At 35.7% G+C, this 18,770-nt stretch overlaps 1 protein-coding gene across 2 annotated transcripts in view; it reads right to left on the minus strand.

Annotated features, from left to right (window-relative positions):
- Positions 1-2,687: 2,687 nt before the first annotated feature.
- Positions 2,688-18,770, minus strand: part of CTTNBP2 (cortactin binding protein 2) — a 95,343-nt gene continuing 79,260 nt past the window's right edge. Inside the window, exons 16-23 of one of the 2 annotated variants that reach the window (XM_082779948.1) lie at positions 18,328-18,515; positions 15,257-15,435; positions 11,382-11,587; positions 11,026-11,211; positions 9,309-9,369; positions 8,239-8,371; positions 6,165-6,266; positions 2,688-4,264 (exon numbers count right to left, since the gene is read on the minus strand). In XM_082779948.1, the coding sequence (XP_082636074.1) occupies positions 4,019-4,264; positions 6,165-6,266; positions 8,239-8,371; positions 9,309-9,369; positions 11,026-11,211; positions 11,382-11,587; positions 15,257-15,435; positions 18,328-18,515 (1,301 nt within the window). In that variant the 3' untranslated portion in view covers positions 2,688-4,018. Of the gene's footprint in view, positions 4,265-6,164; positions 6,267-8,238; positions 8,372-9,308; positions 9,370-11,025; positions 11,212-11,381; positions 11,588-15,256; positions 15,436-18,327; positions 18,516-18,770 lie in introns of those variants that run through there. The other variant, XR_014319101.1, reaches the window with a different exon arrangement.

An 18,770-nucleotide genomic window follows, 5' to 3' on the forward strand; every position in this document is an offset into this window, starting at 1 on the left:
GGCAGTTCTGGGAACCTTGGGAACCACTTCTGATTACTTCTGAATTGGTGCTTAATGCTAGAGGTCAGTTCAGAACTTTAAAATTTGTTGCATTTTATTTACTTACTACATCTAGAAAATAATCTTGAAATATTTTTCTCCTTTTTCTGTCACAAGCTTGGAGTTTTAGCTCTACCATGACTCGGCTATGATTTGTTTGGCACTGGGGAGAAAAAAAAAAAAGCCATGTAGGACTGTGGGTACAGTTATTCATTAATGGACAGTTAACTGCTGCTTAAAAATCTTGCAAAGCTAGCAACATACAATACATTAACACATTTCCTTTATAAACCATCATATTCCTCACCAAACAATTTCCTGTTCTTAGGATAAACAATACAACTTCTAATTTTATTCACTAGGATTCACTTAAATCTTGAAACACAATCCTTGTAAATGCAACTTGAGGTCTTCAAGAGATGCCTTAACTTTCTTGCCTCACTTTCTCTTCTTTCACAACACATTCTTTCTCATTGTGATCGGTTTTATTTATTTATTTATTTTTATTTATTTATTTACTCTCCCCAAACCTTTCTAACACATTCTATAAAAATAAATGCCAGTTTACCTCTGATACACTCAGGGCCCTGCAATCACCACCGCTGTCTCTGTGACCAACTTGTGGGCTGGGGGCAACACATCCCTGTGCAGCAGGGCAAGGAGCGTGCCCCAGCAGGAGCCATGGGCTGCTTGTGCTCAGCTTTCTTCTAAACCTGATGAGCAGCACATGGAACTGGGGACTGCAACCCTTTGAGCTGGTATTAGCTACACCTGGACTGCTGCTGTGCTGAGAAAGCAATCCCTTTACACCAGGCTTTCTTATGTCTCTCCTAGCTATAATTTGAACATCACCTACATCACTTTAGCCCATTTTTAACCCAAAAAGTGGCCACTCATCCCTTCTCCAGACTGGCTCCATCCACAGGCATCTTTCACCAGCTATTCTGCTTCTCCTGTTTTACTGGAAAGCTGCAGAGTCTTGATGTTTTTGCAAATCACTTGGCCTATGTTATCAGAAGAAACAAGCCTCAGAAATTTAGGCCCTGTAATTTTTCTCGTTTTGATGAATGTGGATGCCTTTGTTGAATGATGGGACAGGTTCTTCCATTTTGGAGCTCATGCTCAGTAAATAACTGATGCAAATACTATCTGATTATCTTCTAAGCAACATATTCCATATTCTTTGTTAAGAAATAAAGTCACAGGAGATATGCTGAAAGCTTTTGTTTTCAGGGCTGATGAAGTGGAGAGTTGGAAAGTTCAGGACTCACCATGGTCATTGGTGGATGAGAACAGAGCCACGTAGGAGTGTAGTGTGGTCAGGGGCTAGAGAAGCCCACCCAATGGTCTGTAGAGCAGATGGAACCTTAGAAACTTCCCCGAGTACTGTTCTCCATCTAGGGGGTATCCCCACCTACCTCACCTCATGTAAAGACGGGGAAAAGGGTAACAGATGGAAGTGGAGTGTAGCATGGAGTAGCGTGGTTCACCACAGGTAGCACGCTTAGAAGGACCTCTATGCCTAAGACACAAGAAGGCATGGAGATGAAAGATTTTGCCTTTTATGAACCCCAAATAAGAGTTGTTATTACAAGCGACATATGAGATGTGCTGTTTGCAGCATCACAGGAAGAAACTGAAGAGACACTGACACCTGTAACTCATGAACAGAGCCTTGCCTTGCGTCTGCACCACCTATCCCAATAATAAAGCACTGGAGAGGCCGATACGGCCTAGTGAGAGCTTAGCAGTTTGGAAAGAAGACTGAATTAGCAGATCTGCAATATACCATGTGATTAAAGACGTATGAAAATCACAGACTGCGGTGAACTGACAGACAAACAGAATGATAGCAGGCAGAAGTCAACCAGGTAAAAGATGCAGATGGAGAGGGATTAGGACAGCAGGCTGGAAAGAAAGGATAATGAGAGGATTTACAGGCAATGCTAAATTTAGCAACAGAGACTTCCAAACAATGAGCAGATGATCAAAGCTACCCAGTCTTCCACAGATTTTCATTCAAAGTACAGCACAGAAGACTTTTGACTCTCACAGACAATAGACAGTCTGAAAACATATCTAAAACCAGGCTTTAGGACACTGTGCCTAAGATGGTCTCACACAGAAACACACTGCTAACTTTTCATCTAAATGGGGCTTGCCATTTCTAATGTGTATCTTTAAGGTAGAACAAATCTAGCTCTTTTTTTTTTTCTTTTTTTCTTTTTTCCTTATAGATCTTAAAAATATATACATGTACCACTATTACAAATCTTGATATTGCAGCTTGTGTGGTAACTACAGCACATAAAGGATGCTAACTTCTGAGAGCAGCTTCTCTGACCTACAGCCCTTCACAGCTGACTCATTCTACTGTAAAATCAACTGTAGAAGCAGCATCCCATTTTTCAGCACCAAAATTACTACCAAAAACCAGCCTCTACAGCAATTACCCTTATTCAGTTGTATATAACTAGTACTATTGCACAAAGTATTGAAGTGCTAATAAAACAGTGGTTACTGAAAATCATAATGCTTTCTAGCCATACCGTAAGGGAAACAATTATAGAAATAAACTTCTAATATAGCGTATCTATAGAGGTAACACAAACATACGAACTAAGAGACAAAGATAGACACTATGCAGTACAAAAATTTTATTGACATGAGTTTGGGATGACTGTTTTACATATAAAGGTGAACTGGTAGGAAACAGTTTTGTCATTTTTTTCTCTTTCAGATTTATCTTGAGAAAAAAGCTACTGTGGAAATTATAGGCGTGACCATGTCCATAGCTCTCAAAACCATCTCCTGATAACTCAACAGAAGGCAACTAAGTCTGACCTCAAGATAACTCTACATGTTCCTCTACATATCTAATGAGGTATCTAGACAGCGAGTGTTGCCACGTTATAACAATGCACAAGTAGATAACTGTACTACCATAAGGAGAGACTGGGGAAATATTCCCTTCATCGAGACTCTGTCCTGGGAAAATGTTCTGCCTCTGTAGTGGGGAAAAATGAAAAAGACTTCATTTTCACTGCAACTCAAGTATCATTTCACAGCAATTACATCTTAAATCCACAATAGAAATTGATAATTACATAGTAACTCATGTTATCGCTACTCCATTCTCTCTCGTAATACTGTAGTTAAGCTTGTGCTCAAATTCCTTTTCAGTAAAATTTGTTTCCATAAAACACTATTATTTCTTGTGTACTTTAAAAAACACTAATGAAGCATATAATTTTTTGTTTTTACAGTATACAAGAAAAACTTAGTTAATAAATGACCACATTTTCTTCAATTTATCAAAGAATAAGAGTCTGAGAAAAATAACTTTTATTGCATTTTAATTTCTCAATCTCTTTCCTTTTTTGAAAGATAAAAGTTGTAACACAAATTCATGACATTTAAGATGAAGAGAAGCTTGGGAGAAACAGAATTGCAATTCAGCAGGCAGATGATGTGGAAATCAAAGTATTTAATATGGCTTGTAGCTGAAAGTAACTGATCTGCACTTCTGATCATTTTAGTTATTGCCACATTCCATTAATTTTTCATTAACTGAAGATAAAAACATGTCTTTAAAATGCATGTACAATAGCTTTAAGCCAGTACTGTACATATTGTGCAACTCATCTGAATGCAATTTAACACATGAACTTAATAGAATATATTTATGTACAGTATATACACAAACAGAATCTTGTGGTAATACCCCTGAATATTATCATTTAAACAAGAGTCATTTTCATAACAGAAAAAGAAATCTATGAAGGTGGCAAAACTGCCAGTTTTTGACATTTAAAACAATATAATTTCCAGCTGATTTACATACAAACAAAACTGTGGTCCTGTACAAACTTTACATTACAGGGAAACAGTTTATTTTAAAAAAGTATTTACAAATTTGAGTACTTGGTTCTTTGCAATAGAGATCATGTGAACACAGAAAATTGTATGGTAGGCAGGTTTATTTATTAGATTTTTCTATTTGTTCTTTTTTGTGCAAATTCCAAATCTCTCTTTTTGTGTTGTTATCTGCCTCTATTTGCCTTGTATTACTGCTGCTGCTTTTTTTAGTATTCTGAGAAGGCTGGGTGATTTTACTTCTAGGTACAGGAAGAAAAGATTTAACTCTTGAACCACCCAGCTCTGTCTTTGATTTACTGTTGCTGCTTTCTACAGTTCGACTGCTGCTGAGAGGACGGGTTCCATCCTGTGAATAAAAGAAAGCATTTTTGTATAAATAATTATTGTACTTGACCTGAAAAACAGCCATTCAACCCTCTGCCCTTACCAAACCTTTGTTATTTTCAATCCTTTACAGTTTAATATGACAGTGTGTTACTACTTGGTGAACTATGGCTTTTTTTTCCTTCTGTGATTGAAAGGAAATATCATGAGCATTTTAAAATACCAAAAGAAGAAAAGTCAATAAGGTTTTTGCATTGGCATTCAAAAATCTTAAATTTAATTCTCAAATATCTCAATTTTCAAAGTAACATTTTTTTTTTTTCTTTCATCATAACAGAGAAATGACAGCTGCAGCCACAGCTAAAAGGGAAAAATGGGCATTTAGTTATGCCTTACATTGTTAGAAGGATTTTTAAAAGTAAACCAAATTCACTATGAAAAAAATTATAGTGGGAATGATCAGGTCAGCTGACTTGCCAAATTATCTAAGCATCATTACTATATAAAGGTCTGATTTGGACTGTCTGAAATTAATGTGTTTAGAGAAACAGTCAAAAGCAGTATACCTAAACATGGATCTGCAATGTTAAAATTTTTTCCATTCAGTGAAGTCTGTTCTCTGGATTTCAAGTAAAATTACAAACAATATTTTTAAAATTTTGAATATTTGAATATGAAAAAAGATGATGGTCAGGGTGGTAAGTCATCTCATCTAACTTCATTTTTTTTTAATGCTTAGGTGCACAAGTTAAACTATTTTCAGGGCTACTTTGTTGTACTGACAGAGAATAGGCAGTGTACCTCCAAAATACAATTTACCACAGTGAGACAGTGTCTGGGTTGATCTCCAGAGGAACCCAAGTCTCTGAATGCCTATTAAGAGAACACGGACAACAGACTCTGTGCTGGCTAAGGTTAATTGAGCTGTATGGTCACAAATACTCTCAATGTTCAAAAACAATAAAGAAAAGGAAATTATCATCCAAAGAATGAAAACTAAGGTGGGAATAGTATATCTTTACACTTAGTGGGGTTGTTTAGCCCTTAAACAATTATTTTTAATTTCTGTAAAAAAAAAAGAACAGAGAGTGGATCTGATATATATTCCAGTAGTATTGAATGTACCTTCCCACTCTGAAGCTACTCTTAAGATAGTGAAGTTTGTTCACATTTAGACTCTCTTTTCGCAGAGCCACCAACCTTATAACAGTGTGTTGCTTTTGGCATCTCATAAATAATATGCCAAGACAACTGTAGAATAATAGCTAGGCAGAGAAATAAAACTTTTAAACAAGAAAATCATACTTTTCAAAAACTCTGATTATATACCTTCTCAAAATCTCACCCACTGAGAGCTCTGACACCAGAGTGACTCAATTCTACTGAGATAAAAACACTTAGGAAAATATTGGTTTGAGATCTTACATATTTTGGTAATCACTGCAAAAGTGGGTACAAAAATAAACCACGAGCCAGTAATTTTACATCAAGAATTTAACGAAGTTTTCAGCTTTTGCAAACTTATTAAATAGATTTACTTAGTTAACAAAAAAAAAAAAAAAAAAGAAAGAAAGAAAGAAAGAAAAAAGAAACCAGAGCTTTTATTTCTCTCAAAATCTGATACAAATAACTTACAATGTTGAAGGAATGTTAACAATACTTGGCCTAGGGAGACGCTTCATGTAAACATGAAAAACGTGTAGCAAATACATTCATTGTTTAATAAATCTTCGTTTCCATTAAGACACATGGAAGAAACTTGGCATGGTGCGTCCAGTGAGTTTCCTAAGAATCATGACAGTTTATTCTCATAATAAACAGGGCACTGGAACACTCATTCTTTGTATCCAATCAGGAACTCAGATGTTAGAGACACCTAAACTTTAGACACTTTCAGTACTACTACGAAACTCTTCACCTACCTTTTGTTTCGTTGTTTTACTTGGGTTAGTACCACTTGCTGAAAATACAGGATTGTTCTGAGAGTTGTTGAACATCAGTAGTGCATCCTTAGAATCTGCAATCTAAAAATGATAAGAATTCTTTATTATTCTCACAAGAAGTTATGTTTCTGTTTACCAAGTTTTGGAATCTTGACTTGATTTTCATGTAGTTGCATAATGAGAGTGTGTATAGTAGCAACGCATAAATATCCAATGAACAAGTAAAATAACTTTCCTTTTACTCTCGACAGAATTTAAAGGGGAGGGAGGGAAAGAGAAAGAGAGGGGAGAAAGAGAGAGAGAGAGAGAGAGAGAGAGAGAGTTAACATTGCCCATTGTCAGAGAAGACTGAACATCTTTTTCAGAGCAATACTATATAGTGGAGCTTAAGGGCAGTTTCCTGTTACATTTTATCAAGCTTCAGGGATGTCACAGAAAGAAATGATCCTGTTCTCTTCCTCCTGCCATATTTCTTTCCTGCTATATTCCATCAAAATTTGTGACCATGAAGTAACAGATACAATCTGATCAGTCTTCTGACCTTGCTGAGAACTAGGTATTTTATCCTGGGGCATGGTGACCCGATTCACTCTGCAACTGCAAAAGTACTCAATTCCATCATAACAGAGGCAGCAGGAACACGTAGTGAAAAGGCAAATTAGAAAGTTGATGTGCTTATTTTGATGGCAGCCTGAAATTACATCACACAAAGCAAGCATACAACAGCACCCTTACTTCCGTAAGCCTCTACCAGGCAGTTAGGGAATTAACAGAAATTGCTACCATGGATGGTTCCACCCATGATGAGGAAACCGAACAAAAGACAGTGACATCTATCTCCTTCCTCATCTAATCCACATTTCCTTGAATTGTCAACAACCAATTACATTTTAAATGTTATTAAACACAACTTTAAGTTGGTTACCATTTCTTTAAGCACATCCCATTCTTTCAAGGGCAGATACCGTAAATCCCTGTTAGCTGACTTAGTGATTAGCTGACCAGCTTGGAGAATGTGACTCATCCAAGTATTGTGAATACTTTTTTTTTTTTTTTTTAAATAAAAAAATCAATCAAAACAAACTACAGCCTACCAACTCCCACCCAAAACCAACCAACCAAAACAAAACAAAAATCACATAATGAAGAATTTAATTAAATGCGTTGAAAAATCTTCCCAAACATAGCATTTCTTAATAAAAATGTGTTTGTCTTCTAAGGATAAACAGAATACTTAATAAAACAAAACTAATGAGACTATTGTTCAAGGAGATCCTAGAGGATATAATGGATGGCCTAACTAGACAACAGCCTAGGACTGCAGAAGCTTGCTTGCTCTCTGTGTTTCCAAAGACATGGATCAGCTACTCCAGTCTGAACATAGCCTGCTGTTGCAGACATCTACCTCAGCTCTGCCAGGAAGAAAACAAAGAAAACAAAAAAATAGCCATAGCTACCGGGAGATCAAAATCCATTCCAGCATAAGTCTTAGTCATAGACTTAGGAGTCTTGCAAGGTCCTTTCACCCTCTTCTGCCAGAAAAAAGAATTGTGCTAATGCCCCATTTGCTGCATGAGGCAGCAAAACGTAATTTTGCCTACACAGCAGATGAGCTTTGAGCCAGTTCTACGATGGCTAATGAGATTACATTATACAAACAAAATGTGCAATGCATACCGAGAAAAACTTTCTCTGTCTTTAGGACTGCAAAAAAGTTTCCCAGAGGAAGCAATAATAACATAAAAGATAACATGGGGAACAGTAACGCAGAGAAGGCTATTGTCTGTAGCACTTATGAACTAATAAATTTCAGCCTCTACTGCAAAAAGCTCTGTAATACAAGATAGTGAAGGTGTAATTTAAAATAATGTGTATTAAACCAGAACACTCTCCTTCAAATGTATTATTTATTAGTTGACTTTGGTTTATTGCCAGCTAACTTTACAATTTTTTTCAGTTCAAGCAGTGCTTGTAAATTAAAAATTTATTTTAAGCATGTAGCAAACAGCTGCATATGGTAATTATGTAAATTATTTAAAAGCCTTATGTTTACCTTGCTTATATCAGGCTCAGATTTGCTGGAACACATACTTTGAAGTTCCTGCACAAGATCTACTTCATCATCAGAACCAAGGGACAGCCTTTGCTCTAGATTTAATGTTCTCAATTGATCATTCTCTGAAGACCTAGTAAAAAAAATAAATATAAATCCAAACCCAAAACAAACCACAAACAAAACAAGATATAGAATTTAAAAAATAAATACTATATATACCTGGAAAACAGTAATTTATTTCCAAATGTTTTTACTACTACAAACAGGAAAAATATCTAATTCATTGGCAGTAGCAGTTGTAAATATTTGCTATTATCATAATAGATCTCCTGTCTATTCAAATTATTCTCTCTAACCTGAAATTCTAAGAAGGGATTCTTCTGCCCACTGTATTATTATCATTATTATCTTTTAATGGCACAATCAATTTTATTCTCATCTCTTCATTGGACTTAATTCCAAACACTTTGATTTTAAAAAGCCAGCATACTGGAAGCATAAAGTATTCTACGTTCTTTGCTCCTGTGAATATGATGATATGATGGCATAAAGGTTTCAGACTGAAGTCAAATCTCAAATGCAGTTCTATGTGACTAATTCATACCCTTTCTTAGAGAAACTCGGTATTATTTAGAATAAAGTGCAGGTATGGTACAACTTCAAATTGCCATTCAGTAAGCCAAAACAGCCAGAGGAGGTTTTTTTTGTTTGTTTGTTTTGTTTTTTTTTAAATACAATGCCAAGTGAAAAAAGCATAAGGTTGGCTTTTCATGGCTGAAAAAATGTTACATAATACTCTTAAGACATACGTTATTCTGTTACATAAAAAGAACACAAGGAGCTGCAAGCTTTGAATTATAGAAACTGATTCTAAAATAATACCAAGTGTACAAATTTTATTTTCTCTTGGACATGAAAATTAAATAGCATTCTTTTATTCAGATGTAAAGACAAAACATTATCAAGTGCAAACTCTTCATCTATTCATTGTTAGGTGCTGGGTTACCACACCATTTCAAGATCTTTATTGTTCCTATGTGTTACAAATATCAAAGATTAAAACTTACTTTGTGGCAAGAGAAGCTCTTTTCTTACAGTTTGCTTGCAACATAGTCTTAGATTTTACACCTGCAGAAAAGAGAGTTTGAGTTATTAGTGTATTATTATGTCTGCTGAATTCTTCTTCAAAAAAAAACAAAAAACAACCTGTGATAAATGGGGAAAATGTGCTCTCATTTACTGGCTAAATAAATAAAGTCTTCCAAAGTTCAGAATACATCCCTTCAAACTGTTCAGAGTAGCATCAGGTCCATATGGGACTGCTAAAATAGCAAGAGTGATGCCATTTTGTGGAAGTCAGAACATCAGATTTCTGTGTTACTGGTTCTCTCAAACAGAAATCACTTATGAATGGGTAAAGATTTAACTTCATTTAAGAAAAATCAAAGAATCTGCCCGTACTTTTAATACGAACAACATAGCAGAAACGAAATTAAATTCACCATTTAAAAAAAACAACACACACACACACAAACAAAAAAACCAACCAACCAACCAAAAAACTTATTTACAGATATTAATTCGACTCCAAAAGCATCTCTGCATACAAAGTACAGTGCTAACCATCCTACTTCAGTTTATGTTCATCTGAGTTCTCCAAATCATAGTGGGATCTTAGTGGAATTAGATTAATCTTAGTGGGGTTAGATTTGTTCACAATTCAAACAGAGAACTAGAAAGCAGAACTGGGACATTAGATTTGCAGTTCAGCAAAAGCAGATTTCTTTCTGAACAAGAGCTGAAGAAATGAATCGTTCAATTCAACATTAAAAAGCACCAGGCATCAGGTATTTCAGTCTTTTATATATAAGGCAATTGAGACTAAAATCTTCCTGTTTTTAAAATGAAGGAAAAAAAAATCATTTCTAAATTCCTCCCTAACTCTCCTGTCTAAAGGAGAGTTACCTTCATTTTCAGATAGCAAAAACAAGTAATTTGGTTTTCTCCTCTAGAAATTTTCCTGTTCGACATGGCATTTGGTTACAGCATTTCAAGGTTTCACTTCTAGACAGATATAAAAAAGAATACAATAAAAAATAAAATGAAGTTCTCTAAAAAAGAATGCAAGAATGACAGATTGCAAAAGAATGAATGTTGCTTCTACATATATCCAGATGATATCCCTTTGTAGTAAACTGCTTGTTAGATGGCTTATGATCTTGAGGTGAAAACACATTTCAGAAGTGTCAGCTACTAGTAGAGCTTCCACATTTATACACACCCATAAACCTGGTGACACAAAGCCTTACATGATATAAAGATTTAAAAAACAAAACAACCCTCCAAAACATTGTGTGTGTACTCTAAATCAGGTGCAGATTTAAGGCATGAAGGAGGGAAGCAATCAAGTAATTAAGCTTCCTCACAGCCAGTACTGAGGAAGGGAACGACAAAGCATCACTCTCATCAGTGTGACGTGTAACTATTGCTCTATCTCCCACCATCAGAGCCAAAGTCTACCTCATTATCACACAAGAGAAAGGGCATTATAAAAAAAAAAAAATAAGGAATTGATTAGGTTACCTCATAGTGACAAAGAAACATATTTTTTTGGAAAAAAAAGTCATTTTTAAAAAATGAGTAAACATAAACACAAGTGCTATTTTGTAGCAAAGTTTAAATTCATGATGTGGAAAAAAGTTACATTCCTACGTACTCAGTTTAAACCCCCACATTTTTTTTTTGTTTTGTTTGTTTCCCCACAATTCAAATAGAAAACTTTACCTTCAGTATTTGTCTCTTGTTTATTCCATGACTGGGAGGATAAGTGGCCTGACTTTTTGCGAGGACTTGTACTCACTTTTCTCCAAGAAGCATTTTCTCCTCTTTTCTTACCACAATTTTTGTAGCTTGAGACCATGGATAAAGGAAAGTTTCCACCCTTAAAATCTGCTATGTAATTATCTAACTCTGAAACAAAAATAGAACAACGTTAGAAAGAATTGTTGCAAATGGTGCTTCTTTGACAAATTTGTACAACTCTGTTAAGTTTTGTGGAAGTTTTGCAAAAGAAACCAAATGGTTAAAAGCCCCACTTTGGCAATATACAGCTACTTGCCTTTCTGATTGTTCACTCTTACCTGTTCTGGGTAGAGGACAGCCATGTAACACAGCTTTATTTAGCAAGATACTGAGAGCAGCTTTAACAACAGCCTGTTGACCTTGACTGGGATTTTTTTTGGCTATTGTTTGTCCTGGTACAGATGGTCTCTTCACAGAGGCTCTGGAGAGTATTGCTTCTTGGACTCTGGGAGCTATCACAGCATTCCATAACTTGGACATCCACCTGTAGGTGCACAAACAATTCTTTAGCCTCAGAGAAAATTATCAGCCCCCCAGATTTGTGGGTAATACTTTGGGTAGCACATCAGATTTTGTGCTTTCGGGATGCACATATATTTTGGACATCCCATTGTACTCAATATCAGCAAGGAACTGATTTCATCAAGGAACTGCTTTATTTGTTTGCTTTATATTCAATTATTTGACCTTTTTTTTTTTTTTTTCTCAGATGGCTTTGGCAAACTGTTTACCATCTGATTCTTTTCCTCTTTCAAATGAGAACATAAACCATCATTTTCTTTCTAAAGCTTAAAGAAAGAACGTTCCAGAAAAAATGTGTATTCATGTATATTAAAAAGAAAAAAAAAAAAAAAAAAGCAACCAACCAAAACCAAACCAAACCAAACCGAAAAAAAACCTCTCTTTCACCTTTGCCAGCACATGGAAAAGTTTCCATGCTTGCAGGTGTTCATTCATAGCATATTTGCTGCCAGGGTGGGAAAAAAGGGCTATTCAGTCCTGATCTCACCCTTTCTAGTATTCTTCCATTTCCAAACTCGTCCAGCTTGCATGACCTTTCTTTTTATACAGCTGCCTTGCTCTCTCTCTCTCCTTTTGTTTATTTGGTCTATTCTGAACTGTGTTTCCAGGATGCTGTGGATTTTCCAGATTGTCTGGTTTAGAGACCGGGTCTGATTACAAAAAAATTGATTCAATGGGATGTGGTTCTTGGGGGATTTTTGCTTAAGAGAGAAATATTACACCTTTTTAGCACAGGAGTGAAAAAGAAGTGTATTAACAAATAAATTAGTGGTATTTGTCACAGCTTACAGTTCTCAGGGGAGAAAGGCTAGCAGTTTCAGGACTAAGGCTTGTTTCACACTATATCAATCTTTTTAAAATCAAATACAACTTTTTTTTTTTTTTCTCCCTCCTTATTACCATCTTGTGGGATGTAGATGAGTAAAATTTAGAGCTACATAGGTTATATCAAAGGTCTATATGAAATTACAGGCTATAATGATGCTTCAGCTTCTCAGAAATCCATTCAGAAAAAATGAAGGCGAAAAAGTCTGTTTCACTGAGGTGAACCATATTCCTCATATGTTGATACACAGAAGCCATCTTATTACCCCAAATGATGGCTTTTGGCTGGCTAGAAATAAAACTTTTTCTTTTTTTTTTTAATTTAGAATGCATGAGTCATTTAATATATATTTTTCATTAGTTATGAAGCATAGATTGAATTTTTATGATATATAATTATACTGTAAAGTGCTTGTATAAGCTTGGTAAAAGTTATATTAATTCACAAAAGAATTAGTACAGCTAATAAGCTGTAAAATGCATATTTAAGATGTTCCTTGAAGCTTCTTAGCACGATGTTGTAGATACATTCCATGTAGACACAGTTTGCTTCTGCTAGCTGACTTAAGCTATGGAAGTAAACACTGGTTTACTATAAATTGCCAAACTGTAACTTTATCTCTCACTTTCTGCTCATGTAAGCTTCTGACAATCTGCAATATTGCTAGTAGGAATAGTCAGAAATGAATGCTGCAGAGATAAAAATTAATTTAGCACATTTAATCTAACAGTTAACTGCTGATGGGCTTTACAGTGCCATCCTCTCTTAATAAAATTTCAGCCCGGTGTTTAAATTCAGTCCTAAGTTTGGTTTTCATTTGTGCACATTTTGATTAAATCCCCAGTTCTTTGATGTACCTGATATTTTGGAAAGATGTAGTATCGCTCATCTCTGAAAAAGAGCTGTAAAAAGGAACTCTTCCCTATCAGAACATCATTGTTAATTTTCTAGATCATAAACAAAAAAATGCAGCTAAAATTTTCCTCATTTATTCAGCCTACTCTCCAAAACATGTGAAGCTACATGAAAGAGCTCACAGCATGACACAATATCCTGTTGTGCTTTCTCTCTCCCCCTCTCTTTCCAGTTGCCTGCTTTTACCACTTACCTTGCGCTAACACCCAGCCCAGACCTAACTCAGTTTCCAGATAGCTGGCTACTACGTTAATGAACTGAACTGACTCAGAGAGGCTTTGACAAATGCAAAAAGCAGCAGAATAGCAGTGGAGAAGAGGGGCAAGAGGACAGGAGTGGCTAATTAGATTGAAATAACACCAACCAGTGAGCAGTTAATTAAACCTATTTACTGCTAGTTATATGACTACACTGTTAGGCGTCACACTGCTAAACCTGAAGTGTCTACTAAGTGCTCACTGCAGCTGTGCTTTCTAATTGTTTATTAGTAGACAAAAACTGCATTCAAATGAAGAGTCAGGTGGCATATCACTACTGTGAAAGATATTACGGAGATGTGGTAATTACCTCAAAATACTGCATTGTGAATCTAGTCAAGGTTACTCAGGACAAATCCAAACCAAGAAATGCATAGTTAAGGTATCTAAGCAACACGTTTTCTGCCTTCTACTGATACCATTACAATAAATAACTGATTAAGACATTTCAGTGGACACGGATTAAGAGGAAGACAGGAGATAAATGCATGGTGTGCTTTATTCATTTTTTATTTCACAGCAACCATAACATTTTCAGCCAATGCTAAATCCACATTTAGAATTCGATAATTACTCTGGATATTAGAAAACCTTGCCCTTTAGAGAGAGACGAGAAAATAAACAAGCAAAATTTATCGAGATCTGGACAGAGAAAAAGGTGAGAAGGCTAACACATGCACTAAGAAACGGACCTTGGACTAATGGTGAGCAGAAACTGATAGGGGAGAAAAGTCAGAGAGGGAATAGAAGGGGCAATCAAGGAGAATGCTGATTATACGTGAGAAAATATGATCACATGGTGAGAAAAGTAAGGTCACACAACCCAGAAAAGAACATTATTTGAGTTCTGAGGAAGTTGGAATCTTCGTTAGGGCTCGTTACCTTTCTAATATAGCCAAACAACATCCTATCATGAAATCAATATAGCTTAAATTTCTGTAAGTATTTCTTGTTTCACTTGCTAATATTTGCAGAGGTTGGAATGTGAGCAGATGTTCAAGCAATACGTACCAGGCAGGAAAAGGCAAATTTTCATCATTCTTCTTTGATTTCACTGGACATCTAACCATGTGCATAGCTAAAAAGAATGTATCTGCCTTATTTTCTAGGCTAATCCTTCCGTGAAACTGTGTGTGTTTAGAAATGATACCAGACATTAGAAAGGGTGAGAAAGCATTCTACTTCTCCATCTTTCTCTCATATGCAACTTCAAAAGGAAACTTTACCAACTTTTCAAGCTCAGAATTCTTGATTCTTATTTTGATCTGTTCCCCAGTGAAAAGTTTTCTTTACAGTACTGTCTTGGAATGAAGAACAGAACCCTTAAAGGGCTGAGCAAAATTAGCCGTTCCCGTACACACACTATTTTAGAAACTGTGTTGGAAAATAACTGAAAGGTCACAACAAAAGACTGATTTTCAACCAATGTTAGACACCCAGTTCCCACTTCTGTCCTTCAAAATTGCCCTTCTGGTAATTAAATACCAAACAAAAGTCTTAAAGCTTTCAGTAACTTCCACTAAAATACTTCCAAGGATGCTGAGTCAGATGAGTTTGGGGAGAAACATAACTGCTATATTGGTAGGAAATATTTGATTGGCACTGAACAGGGTCAAACAAACAGAAATCTTACTTCACTGTTGCTTGGCCGTGCCCTGGCACCACTGGACAAGAGAAGAAATGTTTTGGCCCCATAAGAGCTTCAGGTGCTCCAAGACGAGATAAGCAAGAGTTCAGCTGGTGCCAAACAGCAAGAATCCAGTCTATGATCTTGCACACAGGATCACATGGAGGAGGTACTTTGCCTCTGAACTGCAGAGAGAGAAAAGATGACTGACACAGTGCAAGACCTCTGCTGTAAACACTTATCCTGAAGTCCTGAGAAGGCCTGTTTTCTTTGTGTGTGTGTTTTTTTTTTTTAATTATTATTATTTTATTTTTAATTTAATTTTTATTTTTTTCCTCCTTCTATCATGAAAACCAATAACAGACAAAAGCTGATCAAACTTTTCAATTACATATACTGAAGTCTTCTGGTATTAAACCTTATTTCCCCAACTATGACTCCTTATCAGTGAACTGACATGCCCCTACTTTGTTTTTGGAAACTGAGACACAAATTTGACTGCGTTGCTTTTTATATGGTGTTCAAGATTAGAATTACAAGAGGCATTTACCGTATCCTATGCAATATATATAATAAAAATAGGGCACATAAAAGAATATACCATCACACTGAACAGGAATGTCTGATCCAGGCATATAGTCAGTGGGTTTCTAACTTAGTTTTATATTTAGTAGCAGTGAAGGAAAAATGCCTTCCTGTAAGACTTACATTTTTAGTATGCCTTGTTAAAGGAAAATTATTTGGTGCCAAAAAGATCTTCTATCTCATCTGAGTCCAAATTACAGTCTTCATCATCCTAATCCTAGGATTATCCTCTGGAGCAGTTTGAATTAAAGGAAGCTTTAAAAGATGCACTAGGGATAGTATTTGCCAGCATTGAAGCCAGAGCTCCTGGAATAACTAACAGAGTCTACAGGTGAACAATTTAATATTAACGTAGAAAAACATTTAAACTGTTCCCAATACATCTCCAAAACAAGGAGAAGAAGAACTTTTAATCTGAAAACATGAACATTAATGCACAAGCAAGTTATTAAAATAAAGAACAAGTATCTATGAAATAGTCTACTGTTGTACTGTTGAAACAATGAAGGTGCTTTTATTTTCCCTTAGATTTTTAAAACAGATTAATTTTTCTTTTACTTTTAACATTGGTCTCCCCTATTTTAAAACCCAAATCATGTGGCACACACACATGTTAAAAAGCAAAAACAAAACCCATGCTAATACACTGGGCATTCATAGTCATTATTTAAGATGAAGATACAAGAAGACATGTTTTTTTTTTTTTTTTTTTTTTTTTTTTTTTTTTCTCCAAATAGCCACCATCAGCATACATGTTTTAGCGAAAAAGAACTTAATGAGCCAATTACCCAAATTCTGCTCAAGTTCAGTCAGAGGTAGGAACCTATTACACTGTTAGGCTCTTACCTATGAGACTGACTGCTGTTAGTCTAAACAAAATAGCCTGAAAATGACATGTTACACAATGCTGCAAGTTCTGGTAGTCAAAGCAGTTTGATCCAGCCCATGCCTATGGCCAAGTCAAAATACAGCAGCTTCTGCAACTGCCTGCTTTGCTGTATTTCTTGGCCTGGTACTTAAATGAAGAAAAGTCCTTCTCTCTGATCTTTAATGACCTAGGATTGTGTTCCTGTCCTTTCATAAAGGGACTTAGATCACACTTTAGATATTCTCCAGTGTAGGCTTGAGAACGCAACCTCTATCCTTAAAGGATGAAGGAGAATTCTGATACATACTTTTGCACTGTCCTCTGGTCTGTATCTCATTCCAGCACTACAGCATATTTGCAAGACAGCAGTTTCAACCATCCTACTGTCTTGCCTACACACAATTGCTACTCTCCTCTATCGTTTGCAAGGATTCTGGAAATCATTCAGACTCTCAGCCAGAAAACGACTCGTAGCGAATCCAAAGATTTAAAACTTACGGGGAAAAAAGTAAACATGAGAAAAAAAGAAACTGTAAAAAGTAATCTAAGGGGAGTAATCTGGTAAGAGTTCAACTGATACATTCCCCTTTATTCTTTATATTCTGTACTCCTGTTCTTGCTATTAAAGTATATCTAGTAATGTTTTAAAATTTCCTCACTCTCATGACTGAAATTTCATCTTTACAATCTCTTCAAATTAGTAAGCTTTTATAAATGAGACTATGATAGATGGCACAGGGTACAAAAGATGACATCCTCAAGGATAACCAAGAGATGCACAGCTGTACACTCCGAACTAACACTAGGTCTGCTGTCCCAGATCAGGACTCTCTACTACTGAGTTCTTCCTATTCCTAGAACAATTTCTCTTTTTAAGCCTGTCCAAAACTCTGCAGCCAAGATTATCTTCCTTTGCAGCTGTTCTGATTAAACTCCCCTCCCCCTCTCTAACACTGCCTGTCTATAACAGCTACGATTACACAGGACTGTTTTTTTTCCAAATAACATTCAAAATTCCATTTCTGCTTTTGCCCACTTTTTTTTTTTTTTTTTTCCCTCCCATTTCCTATCCATTTATTTACTCATTTTAAAATAGGCTTCCATCTTTATTCTCTTTTGGTGTCTTGTTCGAACTTCAGCAGGCCTGTTGGCTCAAAACAACCTCCTTACTAATGCTTCTCACCTCTCTTTCCTGTTTGAGTTCCTTACAAAAACTCTTTTTGCTGCATAAAGCTTAGACAATACACACGGGGCATATAACTATCTTATTTTAGATGTACAGACAATTTATTCAGAAAGGATTTAATATTTATAGAACAGATTCTTCCTTATCATGCTCACACAGAAGATGAAAAAAAAATACTGAAGGAGATTTCATGTGGTGGATAAGCAACTACATGCAGTATTATTTTTGTAGCCAACTTGTGTGTTTATGCCACAAGTACATACCTTCCTATATTAAGTCAAGCATGACGCTTACAGATAGACACCCCAAATATTCTTGGAAATATATTTTTTCCTGAAACAATTCCGTTATCTGATCAGCTTTTGACATTACCACTGTACATATTTCATAGAATTGGTGATAAACAAAATCAGTGAAGCTAATTCAAGTTGTGCTTACCTTGTTTATAACTTTTCTTCTTAAAAACCTTTGAAGCAAACCACGCATTGGTTCCCCATCCCACCTAAGCTGAACCCAACGGAAATGCTGCTGGACTAGCAGGTCAGAGCCATGAAGATGACACTTTGCTATCGTTCCCAGTAAAAAGCAGTTTTCATGAAAGTAAAAGGCACCAGAAGCTCCATTTGCTAAAAATGAAACAAAAAACATTTTACTAAAATACCCAGATGCCTCTACCTGACTTTATATTAAGTAACCGTGTCTTGCTTTTATTAGAAAGATAAAAACAAACCATAAGCTACCCTTAAAATTTAACATGCTGATTTTAGCTAATTGTATTTTGCAGTAAACCACAAAAACTGAACAAATTGTTTTTCTCCTCCAAGTTCCCCTCCAAGTGTTGTGTATTATAATAAAACCATAGTAAAAACATTTCTCCATAC

This window comes from Aythya marila (assembly GCF_965140915.1).
Source record: "Aythya marila genome assembly, chromosome: 1".
NCBI classification, from domain to species: Eukaryota; Metazoa; Chordata; class Aves; order Anseriformes; family Anatidae; genus Aythya; species Aythya marila.